This window comes from Anopheles darlingi, chromosome 2, assembly GCF_943734745.1.
Source record: "Anopheles darlingi chromosome 2, idAnoDarlMG_H_01, whole genome shotgun sequence".
NCBI classification, from domain to species: domain Eukaryota; kingdom Metazoa; phylum Arthropoda; class Insecta; order Diptera; family Culicidae; genus Anopheles; species Anopheles darlingi.
This window is the reverse complement of record NC_064874.1, coordinates 28,481,903-28,491,629: the sequence shown is the minus strand read 5'-3', so window position 1 is coordinate 28,491,629 and position 9,727 is coordinate 28,481,903. Positions and strand designations below refer to the sequence as shown.

General features: G+C 44.5%; 1 protein-coding gene across 4 annotated transcripts in view; it reads right to left on the bottom strand.

The window, feature by feature from the left end:
- Positions 1 to 1,022: 1,022 nt before the first annotated feature.
- The window catches only part of LOC125949487 (furin-like protease 1, isoforms 1/1-X/2), a 148,156-nt gene continuing 139,451 nt past the window's right edge, over positions 1,023 to 9,727 (bottom strand). For all 4 annotated transcript variants that reach the window (XM_049676570.1, XM_049676567.1, XM_049676568.1 and 1 more), the window contains exon 13: positions 1,023 to 2,090. In XM_049676570.1, coding sequence (XP_049532527.1) covers positions 1,195 to 2,090 — 896 coding nt within the window. In that variant the 3' untranslated portion in view covers positions 1,023 to 1,194. The remainder of the gene's footprint in view (positions 2,091 to 9,727) is intronic.

Here is a 9,727-nt window from a genome sequence, read left to right as displayed (position 1 = left end):
CGTGTAGATATGGCGTTCTATTTAACATTATTGTTATGTCTCTAGATCTACGTTAGATGTATTGTAATAAATAATGTAGTGTACGCAATACCTCACCCAAGAACTAAAGGATTAGACCTAATGCTCTTTTGGATGATAACTAACAATCTATTGGCCATTAGATCTAAATCCTCAATGCTGGTTGTTTATTGGAATCGGAAAAGGGATCTTTAATTTGGTTCTCTTTTAAAACACGACATGTTTCCATAGTGAACTCGGTAATGATTTGTATTAACTCTGAGGAAACCAGAATTTTCAGTATAAGAGTTGCGCCTGTATCTAGTGAGTTATACAGTCTTTTCCTAATGTCAATTACTCTTTATTACAATTTTCCTCCAGTTTATATATTTCTGTTGTTTATTTGTAAACCAACATGTTTTCCTGGCATATTTAAGGGTGAGAGGTATGATAGTTTACAATTTCCCCGTTTTCCTCGATCTGACCAAAGAATCATTAAAAAAAATTAAGTAAAAATTGTTCCATAAATCGAAGAAAAACTGCCGATGGTTCGACGCGTTGTAAACTGCTTTCACGACAAAAAATTCTCAAAAAAATAAGCCTTTCTTTGGCCCGAATCAACCATAGTTGCCCTCTTTAATGCACTGTCGCTACTTTGAACTAAAAAATATGTGAAAAATTTATTTTTTTACACTGATCTCCATAAAATGGCTTCTTCTGGCGTGTTCATTGTCCACTGGCGATCTTTTCAAACGATCAAAACGATCAATAACGGAGCCATTGCTGTTCGGTGATTGGCCAATTCTTTCGTCCCTTCTCTATTACTCATGTGTTTTCTCGCTCACCTTCGCGAGATAACGCGGCGGCGCAAGAAGAATTCGCAAAGAAGCGCTTGCCATAAAATAATTATGGTTTATTTAAATGAATATAGAAAAAAAAATCCTTACCATACAGTTTTGAGCATTTCTTTCGCTATCGCTAGGAGTACACTAGCAAATGATATTACAGCACGGTACAAGTAATTTCTTTAAAACGGCTTTTTTTTATTTCGTCAGAACTACATTCTCTTCTCACAATTAAAAATGGATTGCTTTCGCTTGGTATTGGGAGCGTACGTAACTATCACCCTTCATCAGCCCTTGCCACACATTCGATTCCTTCACATGATCCAATCTAATTTGGCTCCATTCGTGACTACTATCGCTCGATCGGTGCAATGATCTCGGTTGAGATGGAGAACAAATTATCCTCATAATCGTCCTCGTCGTCCTCGTCTTCGCTCGCCCCACTGTCCACGTCCGGCTCGTTCGTCTGCACGCGATCGTACCGGACGCTGGCCATCGTGGAGCTACCACTGGGTCCACCATCACCGCTCAGTTCTTCCAGCATGCCACCGGGCGTACCTTGGAAGCAGCGGCTCCACAGCACGTAGATCACACCGAAAGCTCCCAATAGTACGAGCGACAGGAAGAACAGGGCCATCAGATACGATAGGGTGGTCGTCGTCGTCGTCGTCGTCGTCGTTGATGACGGCGCCGTCACTTCCGGTCGTACAAGAGCTTTTAACCGGCCCCCACTTTCCGCCGATGGAGGCCGCTTGGCGTTGATTGACACGCAGATGGCGTCGCCCGGCTGTTCGCCTTCTGCCGTCGGCTTGGCAACCGTTTCGAAGCGAAAGGCTGCCTGGCACTTGGTGCAATCGGTGTGAGCTGGCCCGCTACACGTCAGGCACGTCGTATGGCACAGCCGACAATCGTCACCACGTGGTTTGCGGTGGTTCGGCGGGAGAGCAGCGGCCCCGGAAGCATCCGAACCGACCATCGGCCTCCCAGCTGACGATGCAGGAGAAGCTGCACCATCATCGAACACCTGTTGTAGCGAGATGCTTCGTTTACGCAACGAAGTAGGCGGTAATGGTGTTTGACCGTTCGTTGCTTTTTCGTCATCGTCGTTGGAGCCACCGCGGTCCGTTGTTGCCGTTTGTTGTGGTGCCGAGTTGCTCCTTACTGTGGTGTCATTCTGGGAAGCGAACGTCCCCGGAGGACACTGTAGGTAGCAGTGACCTTTGTACAGGCGTGATGATGGTTGACACTCTGCGTTGGGAGAATAAGCGGAAAAGCGGAGGTTAGATATTTGTCACGTCACGAGTATTCAACAAGTGGATTGATGAAATGTTTACTATGTTCAAATGACTTATCTAACAAGAAGCATTTACAACCACTTCCCTTAAATACGCAAAACATGAGCACCAAAACCTCAGTTGTCAAATCGCAATACAATGAAGCAATTAAATGAGCCAATTTAAAAGATAAAATGTCAGAAATGAATAATTAAATGGTGCATAATGGTGCTAAGAGAGTACATTCAAGTGGAGGAAAAAGGCAAATGAAGACTAAGTAGTAGCGAAAGTTGTTAAGAAGCAGATTAAGTTGTTAGAAAACTATTTATGCATCTCTAATAACCCTGTTATTAACGCGTTTTTTGTATGAGAATGCATCCACCGGCTCGGTCATATCGTTAGTCTGTGCAGCAGAGGAAAAAAATAAGGAGCAGAGGAAGATAAAATAGTATAATAAGAGTGGTTAAAATGATTTAACAAAACAGATCAAAGGTTACCAATAGTTACGGTGCATGCGAACAAAACTTAAAAAGTAAAATAATACCCTATAAATACTTGAAATAACTCAGAAGACAAGTAAGATTCAATCGGTTTTGTTTAGGACGGGCGAAACGAAACGAAAACAAAACGTCACAATAACACAATAGCAAAGAGTAATCAAACCGAAAATGGGATCGCTGCCTTCTTTCCTTTCAATGCAACAGCAGTTAGTGAACGGATTGCAATCAAATCGGTTATCAAAAGAAAAGGGATAGAAAAACACGATTTCGGTTTCGCATCGGTCAGCGTGATCATTCGCAAATGGTCTCCAGAGTGGTCGAGTTGTGGTCGAGTTGTGGTCGTGTTGGTCTCCGGCGGGGAGAGAGTGTGATTCACGCTTATCATGCTGCTTCTTTCCAGTCCAGTTCCACCAAAGTGTAAAGTAGGTAAAAGTAGATTACGTGCACGGTGTATCGTATATCGTTTCGTTGGTGGGTTTCGTTGGTGGGTTAACCTTATGTTGACGCCGCCCAGGTGCCGGAGCGCGTGTACTAATGTAGTTAGAGATACACTAATAACTTCCCCGCTAAGTTCCGCCGCTTCATCTTACGTGTTAATCTCGGATGCGAACTGAATAAACCATCGCTCAAAACCATCGCGATTATTACACTAGTTTTTGGCTGTTATTCATACAAAAAAAAAAAAAACAAAAGGAATCAAAAAACTAATGCGTTTTAGGCGAAACACTATAATGGCTACAGAACGTATGTAATCACAACACGAGGTTCCACTTAAGAAGGTAAAAGGGTGAATTAAACTTAAAGGAATTGGTGGGGGAGCAAATGGTATCTAATAACCTTTTCCGGTGTCCGGTACGGCGGGGTCCGGCGGAATGCTCGATCCGCGCTAGTTGGAAGGGGAAGGCGCCTCCCTCTCGTCTCGCTCGTCTCCGTTTTGTGCAAAGGTAGCACACGATTAGCACGGTAGCCGCGCCGGGCCTGTGGAAGGGAAGGAAAACGAAAAGGGACCCCACCGGAGGGCTCCCCTCCCCAAAGGAAAACCCTTTGGCCTGGTGGACGCGATCGGTAGTTGATGTCCCCTCCGTGCGTGCGTGTGTGTTTGGATTCCTCTGGTGGACGTTATTTCGTTCATTTGCGCGATTCAAATATCGCCATCATTTATTTTTTCCCGCAATTTTTCTGTATCCTCTTTTCTGCACATTCTACAATTCCCATACAACATCCCTTGTAACACCGCTGTGTGTCGCGCTACACATACCATCTACCATACATACAGTTATTCGTTCGCCACTTCCTTAGTTTTGTTTTGGTTTTTCGGTTTTTTTTTTTTGGAAAAAGGAAGTTAAACTCAAGGAGACAAAAGAGAGAAGATCGGCAAACAGCAGACACCTTCACGTTTCCTTCTCCTCTCTCCCTTTCTTTGACACACAGTTCGCGCGGTACGCCGCAATTCTTCGTAGTTTCAGCGTTCGTTCGAGTCTTCTGCAGAATGCGGGGTACGAGGGTCCGTGACCCAGGCTTTGCTCTCTTGCACGCGATCGAATTTATTACCCTAAAAGTTTCGCGCACCATGCTAGTAGTAGGGTTGCTAATGCTGTGGAGTGGGGCTCCTTCCTGTCGCAGCTGGGCACTTAGAAAAGTACGCTTGAAAGTCGTCCGCCAGGGGGGACCGGGGACTATCGAGCGCGCGCGCCTATGTCCTATCCATTCCGATCTACCAGTAATTCGATCGCCGCTCGAACGGGCACGACGCTCACACACACTCTTATCGACAACTTACCGGCTAATGGATAAAGTCTTATAAATACATCGTTTTACGCTCATACGCCTCACTATGCTTCTCGTTTACACCTATCTAAACACGGGGGGTGGGGCGCTACCTGGGGAAAAGGGGGATCCACATCCATTCGGTCGGCTTCGCTGCGTCCCCGTCGCGAACATATTACAATCCTTTGGCTCTGGTTCATGCTGTGTTACGCTGCACACGTCCGCACGTCCTCGTTCTCGTTTTCGTAGCTGCGGGGTCTTAGTGTTAATTTTAAAAGAGTTGAATTTGTTATCATTTCCTAAATTTTGCCTCCAATAATTGATCCTAATTGTGCTGCTGCCGCTGCTGCTTCCTTATCTTGCTGCTGTTTTGTATCTGGGTGTCTGGTTGTGCGGGGCAAATCGTTTGAAAACCACAATCATTGCGAGATTGTGGTTTGTTTGTTTCTAATATCTTAACTTCGATTGATTTATCTATCTCGCCCCTAATGGCAACGCATTTCAACATCTCCTATTCTTTTGTTTTGTTTTTCCTTTTAGAGAATGTTCATTTTATGCGATCGCAGGATCGTGCTCCGCTACACAGAGGGATAAAGGAGTTATGATACAAGACGAACAGGTGAACTCTACAGGGGATGGGGCGGGGTTCTCTTGTCTTTTCTTTTGGAGAGTGAAGGTTCGATCGCATTTTCTAGCATCCGAGTATGTGTAAGTATGCGTATGTTCTTTCGCTGTCATCGGCCGGAATTATTTATTAAACTATTACAACTAATGTACGATCGGTGATGCACAAAGGCCTTGACAAAGGTCGGCGACGATCGCAGAATTTCTGTTTCCTCTTGGTAGGTTTGGAATTATTTTAATTGTCACGTAATGCCCGGCCACGTACTTTCCGTCTGTTCAACTGTTTTTTTTCTCCTGTTTAGGACTGATCGTGTTTCGATTTATTATTTGCCGCTAAAGTCGTTTGTTTTGCAGGGATTACATGACGAACGCCTCTGTGTCTGTGTCTTTGTGTGTGTCCAACGGCGCTCGGTGTGAAAGAGTAGCAGAACGAAGAATTTGCAGTATTTCCCGAAAATGTAAACGTTTTCCTATGACTAGACGCCTTGGTTTCTTCTACTAGTGGCTATGTGGATTGAGAATATTGTTTGCAAACTATCGCCTGACGTTTTGTGAGAGTATTTGCTAGGTGAGGATGGGACATGGTAGTGATGTGTTTAATCGAATGCCGCTGAGTTGAAAAACCGAAAGGACCATGGTGAACGAGCATTTTCGATACGATTAGCGCGTCGTCTTCACGGTGTAGCTGCTGAGAACTGATACCGCAACGTATGATGAACTCGCATGGGCAGGAGTATATGAGTTTAGTTCCATCATGTCCGAAGACCAATAAGAAGCTGTAGTTGCCAGAAGATGCGATATGTTCATTCTAGAGCTACCAGAGCACAATAACATAACATTTTGAGAACTGGAAGCGAACCGATCCAAGACGACGATTGTATAGGAACGAACGTGTGTACGATAGTTTTAAACTAATGCTTTTGGCGAAAGCTGATAGCCTTAATTAGGCTGGAGGCCGGATATGTGATGCTACATGTTTATATGCTTATCTCTACATGTTTCTAAATGATGAGTATAACAACGTGCGCTCGGCACGGAAACTGATCACACGGCGCACAGCTTAACCAAAAAAGCGATATGATTGATTGAGCATAACAGTGAGATGATGTATCGATCGAATGTAACGATATGGATAAGGGTTAAGTAACGTGTCGATTGAATAGTTAAAAGTAAAGAAAACAAAAACAGGATCGGTCGTTGCGATAATCCAGTTATTCCGCTACACTACACGTCTCACGTGTGAAAGAATCTTATATCATTGTTTGTTGTAAATACAAAGTAGCTAAATTTGTGGCTTTGAACTTATAGAAATCCTTCTTATTCTTCGCAGGTTATCCGAGCATTCGACAGATTTGCAGATTTTTGTAAATTACCATTTTTCTAGCAAGAACTGTTTTTTACTTTCCAAAATCGTTTGGTCACGGTCACGGAGGAGTTGATGAAAGAGAAAATGAAAGAAATAGAGCATGGGAAGCCCAAAACAGAATGAGACAGCGAAAATCATAGCAGACAGCGGGGTAGCAGAATTAGGCAGCATAGATCAAAGTTCACACAGAAAAATGTTTGTTCCCAATCGATTGTCGCCAATATTTCTAAGTTTAAGTCACGACGGTGACTGTTTTGCGGTTATGAGAAATCATAATCAAAATCCGCAAACCACAGTGGCCATCGCAGTACACTCCAGCAATCGAATCGCGACGCTATTCGTTGGCAGTGAGAGCATAATTCAATTACCCGCCAGAACAGTATGTCAATAATGAACGATATTATGAAATACTGTGGCATCGCTTTCATGTGGTAAAGTGGTATCGATGATTTATGTAGGTTATCGTCCATCATTGTATCTCATTGATTCAAAATAAAAACCGATGAGGACAGGTTGCGTTTGACTATAACACACTCGCAAGGGTGAGTAACATTCAGTTGCGGACCGCTTAAACATGAGCCACTTTCTCTCTTCTTCATTTGAACTTTGCCATAACCTTGGTCAGGCGAGATCATCCTCGGATTAGCAGCTTCTGCTTCGACCACATGAGCACGACTGTGCACAAGTGTGATGTTATTGTAGCGAAGGGATTTTTTTGTCTTCTTTCTCTGCGATAGAGAACTTCTCCGCAACACGAATCCATTCGTAGTCAAAGCTGCGCTTCTCCTCTATGACCGTATCTCAGAGCTTATCGTCCGCCTTCCACTTCGCCGGTCAATGTTTGTCTGGCGCAGACTAGCCGACTGCCTCGACTGCCGGTCCAGCGACGGCAGAATGAGCTTCTTTTCGACCTTGCTAAACCCATTGTCGACCACCATTTGCATAATGGAGGCGCCTGATTGCTCGAGATTAAAAGCTTGAAAGCGAGAATAAATTTTGCCCGCTTTCAATTTGGCTCGCCAGTCGCCCGCTTTTCTCGACCAACCCCCACTCGGGTGTGTGCGACGTTGCAACGAGATGCGCCCCATTTCAAAGGTCATTAGAAGTGGTGGAAAATTGCGTTGCATGAAAATGTGTTGGTCAGCGTGGTACGACCGGAAGCCGTCCAGTTAATCACAGGATGCCCTCGTTGGGTTTCTCTACCTCCCTCTCTCACGAGCAAGTTTAATGCAAATTTGCTTCGTTCGGGACTTGGTTGGGGCTGCAGTTTTTGGGAATGGAAATCATGATCCCGCATGACACGGCGGACGAGGTATTGCCGAGATGAACTGGCGTACCTTTGAAAATCAAAGAATTTCGGACGGATAACCTATTCGTGTTTGTGCATGAAGGATACGGAGCATGGTACATTGAAGCAGTAAAGAATTCTTCCATTTGGCAAACCGATCCGAACATTTGGCAAACCGATTCTTCGAATACAGGTTCGTAATAGTAGTAGATTCGATTAAATTTCAAGTCAAACAGCGTCGGATGGAAAGCTTTCAATCTTTGAACTGCTATTTAGTACTGACGTTAGGTCTTAGTAGCAGCTTGGCGCATCAATTGAAACAAGGATTTTCTTAGAAATATCTGCACAAATACGGCCAGCAACACAAGCATCCACCGATCGGTTAATCCAGGGAAAGTATGGAAGAAATTACGATACACCGGTGCTGCCGACGTGAAATTTCTAACCATCGGTCAATCAGTCGACCATGGTTTGCAACTATCCTTGAACTCAATTTGTAAGTAAAGAAAAACTGAAATTTTCACCAAAGAGAAATGTAAAGTTATGGATGAATATAGTGATTTGGAGCTGAAGGAAATTGCCGACAGTATCGCTACGTTATACAACTGTGTTGAATATCTGGAGGGTAAGCATGGCCAGGCGTCCGTTTGCAACCAGCGAGTCCAATGATCAAGATTCGGTCAAACTAACACATTCTAATAGTTCGTAATGACGATGATTCAGTTCCGTGCAATATCTAGGAGCCATGAGTCAGAGTAGCGCCAGGACAAAGTATTCAAAAAACGAATTGAAAAAGTGTGAACTACGGGGTGCCCAAACAAAGTTGCCCAAACTATCGAAACTCATAAACGAGCAGCTTAACCTCCCAGCCGTTCTCGCACCGCAACTATGGCAACCAACCATCGACCGTGAGAGTGGCAAAAGCCATTCACTTTTGTTTGACAAAAAGCAATCATTTCAGCATTGTATCGTACCCACCCCGACGAGGAATCGAAAACAAAACACCCATAACCAACTGACGAAAGAAACAAATGACTTCTCGCCGTTGTCGTCATCGTCATCGTCGTCTCTCATGAGCCATGAGGTTAGATGTTGGCACAAGTCACGGTGGTGTGTGCTGGTGGTAAAAATCAATCCTGCAACACATACATGGCACACCACGTTGAGGATGCTTGACATCGTTCTATACTCTCGCCGGCGAACAAAATAATCTGGTAATTTTCAATGGATTGGTATTTCAGTCTGGCGACAAGCCTCGGTCTGCGAATCGCGCAACCCGCGGCCATCACAAGTCGGGGTTCGGAAATGGCAAAAGAAGCTTTACACACATACACGAGAGAACAGTTAGCTATATTCTCTGAGCTTAGTGATGGCTTTTTAGGTACCGATCAATATTTCCAATCGATCGATCGACATGATGTGCTGCCAGCCAGCGACAGATGTGTGTTGGACAAGGGCTCGTTCCGCCATTGCCGTATGGAGAGTAAGCCAAACGATGAAGCTCTAGAGCTGAAACGCAGCATCATCGGCATCATTACGCTGTTGACACAATCTACCATCGGAAGCGCCCCCTTTTCGTCCATATGCAGCATACGGATAGGGTCGAGATGGGACGAGACGAGTTCAATAAGAAACAATTGCTTCTACTACTGCTACTGCTGCTGCTGCTGCTGCTGCTGCTGCTGCTGCTGCTGAACGGAGTATGTACGCGCAACATACTGACGGTGGATTAATAATAGATTTTCCCCTTTCTCCGATTCCCTCTTCGTACATTATACGCTGTTAGGATATAGAAGTGCCATAACACAATCCTGTGGCAGACGACTTCGGATTTGAACTTTCACAAAAACAAACAAAAATATAGATTCTTGATGTTGCAACGGTTGCAGAATGCATGCATGCAATTAAAAGAGATCGGATCGTGAGAGTCCCATAGATGCATACTCGGCACTTTTTGCGCGTCTGCTGCGGTTCGATATTAGAGTTTCCGCTCCTCCCTCTTTGGATCATTGCGTTCCACTCGTTTTCTGATCCGTTGCTACTACACCACCACATACGAACTTCTA